The 15,924-nt window shown below is 55.9% G+C and overlaps 1 protein-coding gene across 3 annotated transcripts in view; it reads left to right on the top strand.

Annotated features, from left to right (window-relative positions):
* The first annotated feature begins 5,332 nt into the window (after positions 1-5,332).
* ZCCHC24 (zinc finger CCHC-type containing 24) overlaps positions 5,333-15,924 on the top strand; it is a 70,118-nt gene continuing 59,526 nt past the window's right edge. The window contains exon 1 of one of the 3 annotated variants that reach the window (XM_089897770.1): positions 5,333-5,819. In XM_089897770.1, the coding sequence (XP_089753896.1) occupies positions 5,574-5,819 (246 nt within the window). In that variant the 5' untranslated portion in view covers positions 5,333-5,573. The remainder of the gene's footprint in view (positions 5,820-15,924) is intronic. The other 2 variants (XM_089897769.1, XM_022590995.2) reach the window with 2 other exon arrangements.

Here is a 15,924-nt window from a genome sequence, read left to right as displayed (position 1 = left end):
GTGTGTGTGAGGGTGGAGGTGGGGGTCGTGGTTACAAAAGGCTTCTTGGAGAAAGTCATTTTTTCGACAGAGTCTTGAAGGGTAAGAGGAGTCTGCTGGGAAGGCTGAAAGAGGGGCTCTTCCTGGTAAGGGAACAGCATGTGCAAAGGCACGGAGGTGAGGAAGGCCTTGCAAGAGTGGGGAAAGGTCAGTGGTTTCATTTGGTCAGAGGGCAGGGCACACGTGTGGTGTAGGGGTTGGAGGGTAGGTTGAAACTACAATTAAGGTAGAAAGGTGATCGGGAGTCAGCGGTCAAGAGGGCCTTGAATGTCGTGCCCAGTGAGTGTTTCGACCTTATCCACTGGGCAACCATGGAAAGATTCTAAGGAGACAAGGAAGGCCAAAGGCCACTGGAGGGGCCATTTCAAACCCCCCCAAAGTCTCCATTAGCCAGTTTCCCTTCCATTCTTTGACGTGGACAAGACTTTTCCCAAGACAATGTACAGAGCTCTGCACACTCAACTCTGGGTGAGTGTCTTAACCCCCATCTTCCAACCAGAGGCCCCACAAGCCTAAATACACACAAATCAAAGAGCCGCTCCCCCTTGTGCCCCACGAAAGGACACGCTCACATTTCAATCACTGGTCCCGAGTGACCAGGCATCTTCCTTCTAGCCCTGAAGGCCTGGGATCTCTCCACGGGGTTGGGGTGGCTAACAGACTATTGGTAAAATGTACACGGCTCGTTTTTTAAAGAAAAGTGGATGCGGAATTGGAAGGAGAGGAGGAAAGTCACTGCTGCCATGGTCCCTATGTGAGGAAGACCCCATCTCTGCCCCACCACTTTTCTTAAGGCCGCTCCTTGGGGAGCAGGGGGTCTGCTAGACCTGCCCCTATGACTTCCAGGCATCGGTGGTGCAGGGGCGTCTGCCAGCTTGCCCCAGGCTGAGAACCCTAGGCGTCCGATATCCAAGCCGGTACTCCTCACGCCCACTTCAAGGAACCGAGCCTTGAAACTGAGCAAGCACTCTCTGAGGCCTTCTAGGGGCCAGGGCTGTCAGGTGCCCAGTGCTTTCCTGCGTCTTGGGATTCAAGCAACCATGGAAAGATTTTACACACGAGGAAACTGCCGCGGAGGGTATTCAACTTGCCACTGTCACACAGCGAGGAAGGGGGCAGACTCCAAAGGCCCAGGGACTGTGCGCTGCTCTGAACCTATATGCAGTGGCCGGCTGAGTTCAAGGTGCATGGCTCTCCCCACCTTGTGTGGTCCTCTTCTGGTCAAGAGTCTGTGAGTGGGGCCTGGAGTGGTCAGGCTGTCTCTCTGGTTTTCCCTTTGGAGCACCGCGCAACGATATCTGGGGTTGGTAGGTGCCAAAATCTAGTTAGCACTTACTTAGTCCTATGCCCTGACAACAAGGGGGCTGCACCCACGGGAAGAAGGGGTACCGCAAGCCCACTGGGGTTGAGGGTAGCCTCTTTCTAATTCTGCACAAAGTCCTCATATAGGTCAGAGAGTTCTTTGGGAGGGTGGATATAAGGGATGGCAAATCGTTTTCATCTTCTGGGCCAACGGCACCCTTAGCGGCAACGCAGAGCGCTGCGTGGAGGTGGAGTCTGGCATCCCGTCTGGGAAGGAGTTCTGCGCTCAGTGATTTCTCTCCCGGGTTGGGGGATGGGGCAGTGGCGTGTGCAGGGAGAGTATTTGCCATTTTGCTCTCACTGCTGTAAACTGACACCTTCTGTGTCAACACACAGCCCAAAGGAGCCCAGGGCTCAGCGCCGGCCCAGAGGAGAGGCAAACGTCAGCCTTCCCAGTACGTATGTGCTGTTGTAATTCCGGGCGCACTGGCATGCAGGCAGGTTCGAGAGGGTTAGGGGCTCCTCTGCATTACAAATCGCCACGAGGTGTTTTTAGTGAAAAATGAGCAGCAAAAGTGTGCGCAGGATTGTGAAGTCCCATCCTCTACTCGCCTTTGCCGGCCTTTCAAGCCCAAACTGAAGGCTGATTTCCCCCCGCCCCACGAAGACCCCTGCTTGCTCTTCTTTCCAAAGTTTCTCCTGCTCTGAGCTCAGAGCTCTTGGTCTGAAACTCCACCAAGCACCTATCAGAACTGTTGCCTGGGCAACTTCAGCTGCAGACACTTCCCTACATATTCCCTCCTCCTCCAACCACCAGTCCAGGAAAGTTGAATATTGCTCTTACTGAAATTATTAATACCACACTTCCTTCCCGCATGATGGCTTATTCCCAGCTAGCAAAGCACCTTCCTGTTTGCATCCTCATTTGACCCCATCAGTCACTAACTGAGAAAATTGAGGTTTATAGAGAGGGCCGAGACTTGCCCAAAGCCACCCGCCCAGGTTGCTTTTCTCCAAATCCTGTCTTCTCTCCATTGTCCCATTCTGGAGACCACAGGGTGGATGGAGTCCCCAGAAAGGGCAGGGGACAGGGATCCAAACCTCACCTGAGAGTTCCCTCCTACCTGTGGTTCTGAGGATAATGTATAGGCCAGAGCGGCCATACAGGAGACTGCCAGACCAGGGCCAAGGAAGGGAGAGCTAGATATAGATTGGATTAGGAGCAGGTGGCTTAGACATCAGGCTTCCTGGGTGACTTCCTGGGCCACTCCCTTTCTTTCTCTGGGCCATGGTGTGTCCTCCTCTGTAACGTGAAGGCTTGAGATAGGACCTCTGACATTTTGAAAGCAAGGCTTCTTAATGTGTACGTGATGGGGAGTGGGGAGGCACAGAGTTTGGGCCTGGACCAGTCTTCTTATCCTGGGACCCAGGCCTCTGATACCCACCTGGTCACCCTCACCCATCACCTCCCATCCCACGGGATGTGCTGTCTCAGGGACCTGAGGGGTTGGTGAGGGGCCCAGTCAGCTGCTATCCAGGCAAACTGCCTGTCAGTTGCTCAAATTTATTGATCACTAACTGGATACAGAGCCCATGTGTCGAGCAGGTGTGCTGTGGGCAAGGGGAGGGGGAAAAGTACAAAAGCAAAGAAGCCATTCAGGCTTCAATGGGGAGCATAATTTGGCCATCTCTCCATCTAGCCATTGACCTAGCAAACATTTTTAGATCATATGCTATCTATGTACCAGGCCCCGCGTAGGAACTACGGGGCAGGGATAAGGCGAGTTTGGGGTGAAAAGACCAGTGGTCACCAGGTAGGACAAGCAACCTCACAGCATCAAATCACTCTTAAGGACAGGGAACCCCAGACCAGGTGTCAGACTCATAGTCTCAGGCTGAGAACCATGGCAGAAGGGTCTTGTGTGGCTAGCACTTTGGTTCTCCACATGCCCCATCACTACCTGTCTATTGCCTTATACCTAGTAGTACCTGCTTGGGCCCTAAAGCAATTTGAATTTGCAAACCATACTAGGGAAAAATACCAGCACTTCAACATAACAGGATTACCCTCGTCCAGAAGGAGAGTGGGGGCCAAAGACAGAGAGTTCTGGGCTGGTGCTGGGAGCCTTGGGGTCTCCTCTGGGCTCCCCAACTTCCTGTGCCATTGGAAAATGTCCCCTCTCTGACCAGCAATTTTCTCTGTGAAATTTAGGCAAAGTCTAGATCAGTGGTTCCAAATCCTATCCAGCCCCCCACCTTGGAACCTTAAAGATAGTATCGGAGTTCCAGAGATGACCCCAAATGTTTCCAAAAGTAAATGGTTATAACATTTATTCCTAACAAGTGTGTACCTTCTCTTTAAACAAATAGGTTTAAAATATAAAGAGTACTGTAGAGATGTGTCTCGGATGAATAAAAATATTAAGATATGATTGGTGTGTGCGCTATCATTTGTCCTAATAATCACAAATTGTTGGATAGACAAAATCTTTGAAAACCTGATCAAATGAGACAGAAGACAATCCAAGGGGTACTTGCTCAGTGAAATGGTTGGAAAGGGTAGCACTTGGTCATTGTTGAAGTCCTTTCAGGTCCAAGCATCCACAGATGTGTGCCGATGCCAGTCGTGGGAGAAATCCTCATGGCGGGGATGGCAGAGAGCTGACCCTTATGGAATATCTTCTGATTACTAAACTCAAACTGGTAAGCTCACAAACATGCCCAGAGGTAGGACAGTGACCCTCCGCATCCTACAGAAGAGAAAACAGGTTTATTCGCAGAGGTCAGGCGCCACGCCAAGGCCACTCATCTGGAAGGTAGCCGAGCACTTGAACGCCGGGGGGAATGGCTCCAGAGCCAGGTTTGAGGTTGGAGAGGCGACTCCGGCCCCCTCCGGGCGCCTCGCCGCTAGGTCCCTGGCGCTGGCGCAGTGCAGGTGCCCGAAGACTACCCCAGTCTGAGAGGGTGAAGTCCCCCTGGAGCTTCGGGGTGTGTTGGGCGCAGGCGGAGGCTGGGGCGGGGGCTCCCCTCAGGCATACTTGGACTAGCTGGGCCGTCCTGGGGCGGTGAGTGGCAGTCGTCTTCCCCAGATCCCCCGGACCCATCTAGGGTCCTGGCGACCCACAGAAACACCGGGGCGGCCTGGGGCCGGGGGTCCGGGCTGAGGAAAAGGGCGAGAAGTGAGGCGGACCCAGAGCAGAAATAGGAGAAGAGAGAGGGGGAGGAGGAACGAGGGAAGGGGGCGGGGAGTCCTTCCTGGGACAGGAACCCAGGCCCCCCTTGGCTGAGCCGACCTGCAAAGCGATTCTGCAGATGGAAGGAATTAAGTGGGAGGGGGAGGGTCCTTCGATGATAGCGAGGAGAGGGAGGGAGATATGTGTGTGTGTGTGTGTGTGTGTGTGTGTGTGTGTGTGTCTGGGCCTGAGAGGGGAAGGAGAGGGAGACACATCAGACTAGACGAAAGTAGAAAAGATGAGAGGCAGAGACAGAGACAGAGTCGGAGACAGATCCATAGAGAAAGACGACGAAACCGAGAGACAGATGACGGACACAGGAGATGTTAGTCTGAGAGAAAGGATAGAGTATGTGGAAGGTAGGAAAATAGGGGAAAAAACAGTGAAAATGAAATAATTGGAAAGGATTTGTAAAGAAAGAGAGACAGAAGAGAGCTGAGAGCAAGGCGAGACGGGATTGATCAGGCCCGGGCAGCACTGAGCTCCTGTAGGGTGGGGGAGCTGGGTTGGCCGCACGGAGGGGGCGGGGCCTGCTAGGGGCCGCCCATGGGCGGGCCCGAACCGTGCTACATATGTAGATGAGCTCTCTTTCCCCGCCCACCCCGCCCCCATTACTCTATATTCAATGAGACAGCCAATAGAGAGAGAGGACGGCTCCAGGAGGGGCGGGGCCTCGGAGAACCCCACCCCGGGAGCGGCCGCTGAAGGGGTCAGAATTGAGGCAGATAGCGGTTCGTGGGGCGGGGCGGGCGGATCGGAGGGGGCGTGCCCAAAAGTTTCCTGCCCAACTTTCGCTGCCTCCTTCCTCCGCCCGCGCGCTCTGCGGCTGCAGTTGGGGGGAGGCGGCGGCGGCGGCGGCTGTGGGCTGAGCGCGGGGTGCAGGCGATCGCCGTCGGGGCTCGGGCGGCGGCAGTGGGCGCAGGCTCCCCGGTGCCCGCCCCTCCGCTCCGGGGGGGCGCGAGCGGGCGGCCGGGGGGGGGCCGGCACCGTCGCCGCAAAATGAGCCTGCTGTCGGCCATCGATACGAGCGCCGCCTCGGTGTACCAGCCGGCCCAGCTGCTCAACTGGGTCTACCTGTCGCTGCAGGACACGCACCAGGCGAGCGCCTTCGATGCCTTCCGGCCCGAGCCGCCCGCCGGCGCCGCGCCCCCAGAGCTGGCCTTCGGCAAGGGCCGCCCAGAGCAGCTGGGCTCGCCCCTGCACTCCAGCTATCTCAACAGCTTCTTCCAGCTGCAGCGCGGAGAGGTGGGTGCCCCTGCGCGCCCCCGCCCTCAGTCGACCGTGCCGGCCCTTTTCGTATCTGCCCGGCTCTTCCTGGCCTGGCCCGGCCCAGGCCCGGCTCCGTATTGCCCGGCCCTGCTTGGCTTGGCTTCGCTCAGCTTTGCCAAACTCGCCGCCCGAAGTCCCCGGGGCGCCGGGAGCGCGTCACCTCCCAGCTGAGCCCGGCCCGGAGCTGCTCAGGCGCGGGCGGGGCCCTCCTGCCCTCTCTCCCAGCCCGGGGCGCCCTGCTCCAAGGGGACTGGGGGGGCCCGGCTGGGAGGGTGGGTTCCGGATTCTCTCCAGACAGCCGGGGCGCGGCCTGTGCAGGGAGCCCCTTCCAAGTGTCCTTCCCACGCCCAACCCCATCCCCCTCTCGGCCACCGCTGGCTGGGACGGAGAGTGTGGATTCTGCTCCGAGTTCCTCTGGAGGGGCCTAAAATCTTTTCTCCTCCGACTTCGGTGGTTCCCGATCCGAAGGGCACCCTGGAGAGCAGTGACTAGCCCGGAGAATTTTTCTTCTCTTCTCACACAGGGACCCCCAGATACATCCTCCAGCCGCTCGCCCTCCCCCAGCCACATAGGAAGTGGTTTTTGAGGGCCTGACCCCACAGACTGCGCTGTCCCCCGCCCTCCCAGCCTGGAAGGAAATGAAAGGGAAATCCTCTTGAGCTCTTGGGAGGGGGGCTAGATAGGGGGAGAGGTTCCAGCTGCCCAGTGCCTTCTCCAGAAACCTGGGCCGGCTGCTGTTGCAAAGTCTGCCTGTTGGGTGGATTCAGTTACAGAATCGGAGGGGCAGTGCATCTTCCCCCAGCTAGATAAATACACAGATTGCCAGGACCTCCCAGCCCCTTTGAGAGGTCTTCAGAGCCTTCCCGAATACCACCCTCTCTGGCTTCAGCTGGACTCCTCCCGGGCCCCACTCCCACTTACTCCTGCCTCATTTGGGAACTGCAGACACCCTTCTGTGGCCTTCACTCACTCTCCTTCTGGCAGCTCTCTCTGCAAAAGTGCAGGGGGAAGGGGCAGGGGAGAGGACACACATGAGGGGCACTTTCCTTCTGGACCTGGGCACACCAGTTAGTTTCGGGAGAGTCAGAATACTTGACAGTTTGTGGGAGAAGGCCTGTGTATACACCAGTGTGCTGGGGATGGAGGTGGGGAAGACAGAGGGTCGCCCTTTCTGGCCCCATAATGTGTTCCCCTCTGCCATTATTGACTAGGGGAGACATGGACATGTAAATCGCTGGCCTGAGGCCTAGAGATGGGCCAATGGCAGGCCAGCAGAGAGAAGGGCTGGTTGACCTGTGTTGGGCTAGTCAGGCATAGCTGGGGGAGATGAGTCTGGAAAGCACTATTTGGTGCCAGGCGAGAGCATTTGTATGCCAGAGCTCTTTGTAAACTGTAAAGCACTCTCTCCACGTGAGGAATTGTTCTTGGCTGGGAATCTTTCTTTCTTGTAAGAGACTTTGCCGCCTCTTCAGGGAATGGCTTCTGTGACCAGGGGCTTTGCAGGACGGTGCCTGGGTCTTGTCAGTTGTTTGTTCTCTTACCAAACATTTGTTGAGCTCTGTGTGGCCCCCTGGGGATTCTGCCAGAGTCTCGCGGGAGCCCCAGATTAGAAGACAGACCCATGTGAAGGGTGGGTGGTTTCATGGGGGTCCTGTGGGAGCCCAAAGGCAGGAGGGTGACCACGACTCACGGGTCAAGTGAGAGTCCCCTAATCAGCCTCTACTGGCTTCCCTCTGTTCCCACCCTCTGGTGGCTTTGTTCCACCATGTGGGTCTCTGCTAAGATGGCCTGGGAGTTTGGGGCCATCAGGAGTCCCCTGTGAGGGTAGGCTGTTGTGCCTCCTCTTGGAAATTTCTGGCATCCAGGATCCCACCCAAGTCTCAGTGAGACCTGCCTTCTGTCACTTCACTGCTGTTTACCTCGATGTCCTCATGAAGAGGCACATTCCTTTGCTGGGGCCACTGTAGAAGGAGCTGGTAAAGGTTATCTAGAGCAGTGGTGGAAGAAAGTCTCTCACGATCTGACTTTGGAGGAACCCTCATCTCTGTCTGGGCCTCAGTTTACCTATCTGTAAAATGTAGTCTCTGCTCTCCCCCAGGGTGATGTGTATGGGATTTGAGAGCTGTACAGGAGAGGATGTGCCTACAGACAGGCTGGGTTAGGGAGGTAAGAGGGGCTTCCTTGCAGGGGCTGGAGGGCTGGGCCTGTTGACTTCCGGAAGACTCTCTTGGCTTCAGACTCACTCGCTCTCACCCCCCCACCCGCTTTGCCTCCTAAACCCTCTTGAAGCCCCAGCTGTGCTCCTGGGGACAGGCCTTTCCTGTGTCCAGGGCTTAGCTGGTGACCTAATATGGCTCCAGAATAGCAACTGGTTGAGAGAACAAGAAAAAATACCCCCCACCTGAATGCCACCAAGGGGCTTGTTGGGCAGGAAGCAAGTCGTGTGTGGGCTGGAGGGGACTCTACGGAGGGACCCAGGGGCCCAGGAGCGTCGCCATTCTGTGCAAAGCCTGGCAGGCCTGGTGGCAGTGCCTGCGGATGTGACTTGCATGCTGACCGCTGACCACGGCCTGTCTGCACCGGTCCCTGTGCCAAGGGCCCACCCCCTCCTGCACCACCCCAGGCTGCTCCCACCACAATAGCAAAACACCATGAATGCAGCTGGGCTTTGGGCGGGGGGAGGTGTGAGGACATGGGGGCACAGAAGCCCATTGTGCCCCGGAACCTCAGCTCTGGAAGCTGAAGATAAGCCAAGGGTTCTGAGTGGAACACTGGCCCTGGGAGCGGAGAGGGAGATGGCAGAGTTCATGGGCAAAGTGCAGGAGCAGACACCAGGATGCGACTTGGATGCTTGTGGGGACTCCTTGGCTTCTCAGTTTGTGGTAAGGCTGCCAGGCCAAAGCACACACAGGTACTCTGCACAGTTTTTTAAAAGGCCTCTGGGTCTAGAAACCGGGCCCTGTGAACCCCTGTTTCAACCCCTGATCTGTGGCAACAACTATATGTCTTTGGAGGGGAGCTTGTGAGGCCCTTGGCTGAGCCCTTCCTGTCTCTCTCCAAGTATCCGAGGAAGCCAGATCTTAGAGGGAGTGGGGGGTGGGTGGCATGGGGGGGCGGTCTTCCCTGCCAGGCTATGTTTGGAATTTAAATTCACAGCAGTGTGGGGACTGTGGGACTCCACCTCCAGAAAAGTAGAGTTACCCCATGTTGAGCATTAGCTCTCAGGAACCTCAGAGGGATGCCGAGAGCCCCTCCCGGGTAGTCCCTGTACCCCCTCAAAGGAGATGTAGCTGTCCCACTCCAGGTCAGATGCTTAAGGCAACTGTTTTCTTTCCCTCTTCCTCCAGGGCCAGAAGTGGCTTGAAGATGTGGCCCTACTGTCAAGTGATACTTTGTGGAGTTTGGGGGAAGGGCTTTGGGGTCAGGTACATTTGGGAAACATAGCATACTGCCCTTCCCTTGGAAACACACCATGCTAACACAGTAAAGGCTCTGAGAAGTCCTGCAGTACAAAACCTGCTAACCTTTCTTCTTCAACCCAGCACTTTGCATACCTATTTGACTGGATTACATTTTTGGTACAGAACACACACCAGTGTTATGAACATCTCCAGGCTCAGAGAATGCTCTGTCAAAGCAGACCTCTTTCTTCAAACCGTAGGAGGCTCTTCCTGGAGCTATTAACCCAGTTGCCCTCCTGGGTCCCAGTACTATCTTCTGTAGCGCCGAGGACACCCTCCTCTTTGCAGCTCTGGTCTCATTGGAGATTTGAGAACAGCAGCAAAGGTCTCATGAGGCTTACCAGACAGGGCTTCAGGCTCCGGCACACACAGGGCTGTTAGAAGCCATAGAGGGGTGACCACAGTGTCCTGCTTTAAAAGGTTCCCAGGTATTAGGGACTGTGCTCTCCCCAGGTGCGGCTGAGCTGAGAGGCTGCCTGGAAGTGTAGAACAAAGCCACATATCTGCTCGAGGGTGGGAGTTTGCCTCGCTGGGGCTGAGTGGGCTTCAGGAACTGAAATTTGTTCCCAGCAGCCTTTGTGGTCTGTGTGGGGTGGTGGGGGGCAGCCCCAGGGCCTGGGAGGAATGGCCATTCCAACCCAGCTGGGAGCTTGGGAGGATGCCCAGCTCCCTCTGGCCAGCCCTGGAAAGCTGAGCTCTGAGTCAGGCAAGGGGGACCATCGTTCGAGGGACTGTTGGCTGAGGTGGTCTGACCCTCCCTCCATCAAATTAAGTTGACTGGGTGGGCCTAGACTCAGAGGGGAGACCACACCTCATGGACCATCTGAGTCAGGTGGGAGGGAGGAAAGCAGGCAGCATTAGTAATAAGGAATTAGCAGCGGCCGAGAGCCAGGCACTGTCAGCACCAAGAGAAGGGCCCTGTGGAGAAGACGGCCCTTGAGTAGCATCTCTTACTCTTGGTGATGCTTTATTCTTGGCATCTTTTTCTTCGTGGCTCCCATTTTACAGAAGAGAAAACAGGCCTGGCAAGTCACCCAGCAAGACAGTGGCAGAGCTAGATCTAGCAGTCTTCTCCATCCCAACTACAGTCATCTCTGTGGCTCGTCCAGCTGGTGCAGTTGGCTTTCGCCTGGATCTTTCACTGGACGCCAGTGCAGGGCAAGCAGTAACCAGGGTATTCTGTCAAGCCTCAGTGTCTTGGATGTTTTGTCCCCAGTCTCAAACCTTCTGAGGAGTGATAGGCATTGGTCATGGGTTCTGGGTTTCCTGTCATGTCCTTGCTCCAGGATGGGGCTCTGTGGGATGTGAGTCCAATGGTGGCCTGGCTTGGGAGAGGCAAAGGAGATGGACACTGAGCACTTCCTAGCACTCCTGTCTCACAGCATCCGCTGTGTGCCACAAACCCATTGTGCAGATGGGGAAACTAAGGCTCTTCAACAGGAGGAAGATAGAGTTAGGGACATCTCAGGATGCTTGGTCTGTCATATAAGTGTGTGTGTGCACATGTGTGTATGTGTATGTGTGTATGGTGGTGATGTATTATCTTTTTATTTATTTATTTGTTTATTTTTGGCTGTGTCAGGTCTTAGTTGCAGCATGCGGGATCTTTTTTTTTTTTTTGCGGTACGCCGGTCTCTCACCGCTGCGGCCTCTCCCGTTGCGGAGCACAGGCCCCGGACGCACAGGCCCAGTGGCCACGACTCACGGGCTCAGCCGCTCCGCGGCACGCGGGATCTTCCCGGACCGGGGCACAAACCCATGTCCCCTGCATCGGCAGGCGGATTCCCAGCCACTGTGCCACCAGGGAAGCCCAGCACGCGGGATCTTTTGTTGCAGTGTGCGGGCTCTTCGTTGTGGCCCTCGGGCTTCTCTCTAGTTGTGGCGCACAGGCTTCTCTCTAGTCGTGGTGCGTGGGCTCAGTAGTTGTGGCATGTGTGGGCTTATTTGCCCCGTGGCATGCGGGATCTTAGTTCCCTGACTAGGGATCGAACCCGCGTCCCCTACCTTGGAAGGCAGATTCTTAACCACCGGACCACCAGGGAAGTCCCAGGTGTTGTATGATCTTTATTCTGTCCTTCTCTGGCCATACTGGTCCACTTGAGGTTTCTGAAAACACCAAGCACACCCATTCCTCTAAGCTTTTGCACTTGCTGTTGCTACTGCTTCTAATGCTATTGACTGTCCCTGTATAACTGACAGATTCCAACTTACTTCTTTATGGCACCAGTGGATGTCTCTTCTCCGAAGGCTTTACCTGGCTGTCGTGGGGAGCACAACTCCCTCCAGCTTCCGTGGCCCATGACAGATGAGTGGTACATCCTTCTGGTAAAGCATGTCTTAACAATCGGTATTTCTGTGAAATATGTGTCTGTCTCCATAGCTACATTTCAACACTCTGAGAATAGGAATCCTGTCTTTTTCCACTTCGTAATCACAGCATCCGATGCTTAGTCAGTGCCTGGGACAGACTAGGTGCTCAGTTAACATTCACTAGGTGGATGGGTGGATGGATGACTGGGACTCTCTCCTCCTCTTCCTTCCCCAGACTCGTGACTATTGTGAATGCTTTCCTAGTCTCTTAGCCTCTTGTTTTATAGCACAGAAGAAGTGTTTATGGATTGCTTGATAAATTTTAAAGAGCTGACTTGGGAATCATGAAACCCTATCCCTAGAGATAGGGTCCCAGCAGAAGCTTAGGTGTGCTAACAGCTCTTGGCCTTCTTTGGCTATGGACCTCTTTGAGAATCTGAAAGCAGCTCGAATTCCTCTCCTCAGTGCCATGCACATAGCACACAAGTGCGTGCACACGCAGAACTCGCATTTGCATGTAATTTCAAGGGGATCATGTCAACAGTGGATCCCAAATCCAGGCCCCCTACTGTAGAAGCTGCAAGCCTCAGTGGCACCCCAGACTGGCTGAATCTTAGGGACCTCTAGTCCTCGAGGTCTTGGATCCATGCTTTCTGCTTTGATGTAGTGAATATATTCCAGAAGCGAGGGGCAGCCTGGTCCCCAGTGCTTATGCTGTAGCTGGGCAGCAGGCACATGGTTGTGAAACGTGAACACCTACCGAGTGAGTGGTGACCTGGGGGGAGCAGGAGGGACTGAGTGGGGATGGGGAGCCTCCCCTGTGTCTGTTCTGCTCTGTCCTGCTGCCACTGTGCTCCTGCATCCCCTGGTCCTTTCTCTCCCCATTTCTCTCTCCCAACTCCCCCTGCCAAGAAGAGCACAGCTTGCTTATTTAAATCTGAATCTCCCATCAAGCTCTGGCTGTGTCCAGGGAATTGTGTTTTGTATGCCCTGGGTGAATGGGCCTCTAGGAGGCAATGGTGCCCTTGGGGGTCTGGAGAGGGGGGATTGCCACCTCGTTCACGGTCGACCCTGCCACCTTCTTGGCCCACAGGTCAGCTTTGGACCTTGGAAACAGGAGCAGAGCTGGGGTCTGACTGTGGCTAGGGAAACCCTCGGTCCAGGTGTGGCTTCACTCTCCCATCGGCCAGCTCCAGCCTTGACAATGGCTGTCTCCTTCTGTCCCTGAGCCCAGCCCACATCCACCCCTGCTTGTGTGTATAGGATGTGTTTGTGTTTGACCCTGCGGGCCGGAGCCCCAGTTAGACCCCAGCGGGTAGAAGAAGTGCAGATCTCTTTGGAGAAGGGGTAGACTCATTTGTGAGATGAATGGTTTCTTGTCCCAAAGAGAGGAGTGTGGGTGTGTATGTGTGTGCATGTGTGTGTGTGCGTGCACGTGTCTGTGTGTGTGTATGGGGGTGGCTTTTGGGGATAAGAAAGCAGTTGTTGAGCTGATGAAAGAGCCCCCACAGAGCTGAGACTAGGACCAGAGAATTCCTCCTCCAGGGCCGTCTCAGGCCCAGGGGCAGCAGGACTCAGCATTTGCTTTGGACAGACCTCCTTGGACGCTGCCCACTGCCACTGCCATGACCTTCCCTGCCGGGCTGCTCCCGCCTCTGCCTGCTGTCCCTCTTCTCTTCTTGCACCCATCGCTTCTCCCTCTGGTCTGCTCTCGGAAGCTTCTGCCCACCTGCCCTAACTCCTGCCTCCCCCCTCCCACTGTGCCCTGTTTCTGTCCTGGGGGGGCAGCCAAGGGGGAGCACATCTTGTCAGGTTGAGTCAGCCCTGGAAATCTCCACTTGTGTATCCCAAACCCCTCAACAGAACCACCAACCCTGGGGCCCAAGCCCCTCAAGCAGCCCAGAGAAGCTGGTGTCTCATCTTGCCAGGGCTGAGGGGCTTCTGTGCCAAGGAGGATGGTCCACGCCAGGTGTTTTACTCTGGGTCCCCTTCCTGTAGGGGAAGCCAAGCCTTGGAGGTCATTCGGGGGCTGAAATACAACAGGCCAACAGATCTGGGTGTGGCTCTCCTCTCAGCCACAGGCTGGCTGTGTTTCCTTGGGCAAGTTACACAACCTCGCTGAGCCTCAGTTTCCAGTTCTATAAAATAGGGCCAGTAATGCCCATCCAGAGTGTTCTTGTCAGGGATGAGACTAAGAAAGGGAAGGGATCCAGTCAAGTATCTAACACGAGTAGGATGAGAATAAACTGTAGTATCTTCCCAACTAACTTTCTCCAACAGCCAAGCCAGAACCTTGGAGGAGTTCCAGCAATGGACAGGAATCTGATGCTTTGTTCCCCACATGTGGCATAAGGATCCCACGCTTCCTACTAGCTGCTGGGGTCGCTGACCCAGGGAGGAAGGAGGGGCGGTTTCTTCCCCCAGGCTGGTGATTTGGGCCCAGATAACCCAGAGCCACACACTAGTGGGGCTGCCCACAACCACTGCCCGGAGCAGCTACATCTGAGGTGAAATCACCCTCAGCTTTAAGCCGTGGGAACCCAGAGACCCTGGCCTAAACCCTTCAAGGCGCTGGAACGTCCATACCCTCATCTGTCAAGGGGAGCTCCCTTCCCGCCTGTGATTATTGCACACAGGACAGTCATGGGCGTAGGGGGACACCAGAAACAGTCTGGTCTCTGGGGCAACGGAGGGTTGCAGAATCTTTGCCTTGGGGGATGTCCAGCCTTGTGGAGAGATGAGGAGGTATCACCGTGTAAAGAGGTTAGAGAGAGACATCAGAGTCCCTTCAGGCAAGGGCAGGGGAGTCACAGGGTGGTCCCCACCCCAGCCTACAGCACAGGGCTATGGCCGGGAGGTCAGGAGGCCCCCGGAGGGGGCTGGGGACTCTGTGGCCAGTGGGGCCTCAGAAGCACCTGAACCTGTGCTTTTCACACCGTCCCTTGGCGCCCAGGCCTGAGAAAGAAGAAGGGGTGGGTTCAAGGCCACACCACTAGAGTTAGAGCCGTGGCCAAGAGCCCGGTCCTGCAGGGGTTTGGACCCAGAGTGGGCATCCCAGGGGTGGACAGCAAGTGCAGGCCTGGAGGGAAAAGAGCGGTTGCTGGTGGGACAGTAAGGGGAGCAGCTTCGTTGTTGCAGAGTTAGGGGCTGACTGATGAAGGGGAGCCCTGCCCATCCTTGCCCTCCAGCTACAGACGGCAGGACTTGGGAGAGGTGATGACCTCGTGGATGAAGTGCCTTCTGTGGACCAGGCTCTGGGGGCATCTTTCAGTACCTGGAATCTGGACCTTGAAGAAGCAGGCTGGCAGAGATCATCAAGTTTGCACTCCTCCCCTGGTCCATGTTACATTTTACACGTGGGAAACCCAAAAGGCCAGGGCCCCGGCTCCACAGACAGAGGGAGGGAGCTCTGTGTGTCCTGGCCTCTGCTCTGGCCAGTCCCCACAGGCCGTGGAAATGTCCGAGAGACCAACTTGCCTTTCACCTCCATGGCCCGAGCTCCTTGGAGCTTCGGAGAGGAAACAGCTTGCTGCCCCACCTGCCCATCCAGCCGGCCGGCAAGCAGGACTCCTGGCCCTTAGGCCTGGCTGTGTGCTCTGGTCTGTGCCCCCGGGCCTCGCTGGGCCTCAGTTTCTCCATTGTAACTTGAGAGTGAGGTTGGGTCAGTTGACTGTTCCGCCTTTCGTCCTTTCGTGGTGTCGTCTTGAATGGTGGCGGGGGGAAGGGAGCTGGAGCACCCGTGAGGGCCAGGCCGGAGCACACTCGTCGGCGATGAGGGGAGCTCTGGCCTCGCTTCTCTGACCCGCAGCTGCCTGTGTGACCCTCCTGAGGGGCAAAGCTGTGCCCCATCTGAGGCTATGGGGGGGGATGTCAAGCTGCTGGGGAGAAGACAGCCTGCTCGGAGGCCTCTGGCTGCCCAGGGATACCCACGGGGCCACCGTGGGCAGGGGTGTGTGGCCACAAGATGGGGGAGAGGTTTTTTCAGGGTGTAATTAGTTCTCTTCTGGCTCCCACCAAACTTCCCCTTCCTCTTGACAAGTTGCTGCCGAAACAGCCCTGATCCCTGTGGACTTGCTTCAATCTTATCCAGAAAAAAGAAAAGAAAAGAGAAAAAAAATAAGAGGGTTGTTATTTGTGAAGTTGCATTTCCCAGCCGTGAGGGTGAGTCACACCCTTTGGAGCTTCAAGTTTCTTGTTTGGATGAACTTTTCTCTGGGAGGCTGGGGTGATACTGCCCTCCCCCAGACCAGTTCTGGTGGGGAGAGGTCGAGAGACAAGCTAAGGAGAGACCTTGATAGCTGGAAAGTCCA

The sequence above is a fragment of the Delphinapterus leucas genome, chromosome 16 (assembly GCF_059928025.1).
Source record: "Delphinapterus leucas isolate spDelLeu-1000000601 "Yukka" chromosome 16, BTC_Dleu_Yukka2, whole genome shotgun sequence".
Classification (NCBI taxonomy): Eukaryota; Metazoa; Chordata; class Mammalia; order Artiodactyla; family Monodontidae; genus Delphinapterus; species Delphinapterus leucas.
The sequence above is the reverse complement of the archived record's forward strand: the minus strand, read 5'-3'. Positions and strand labels throughout refer to the sequence as shown.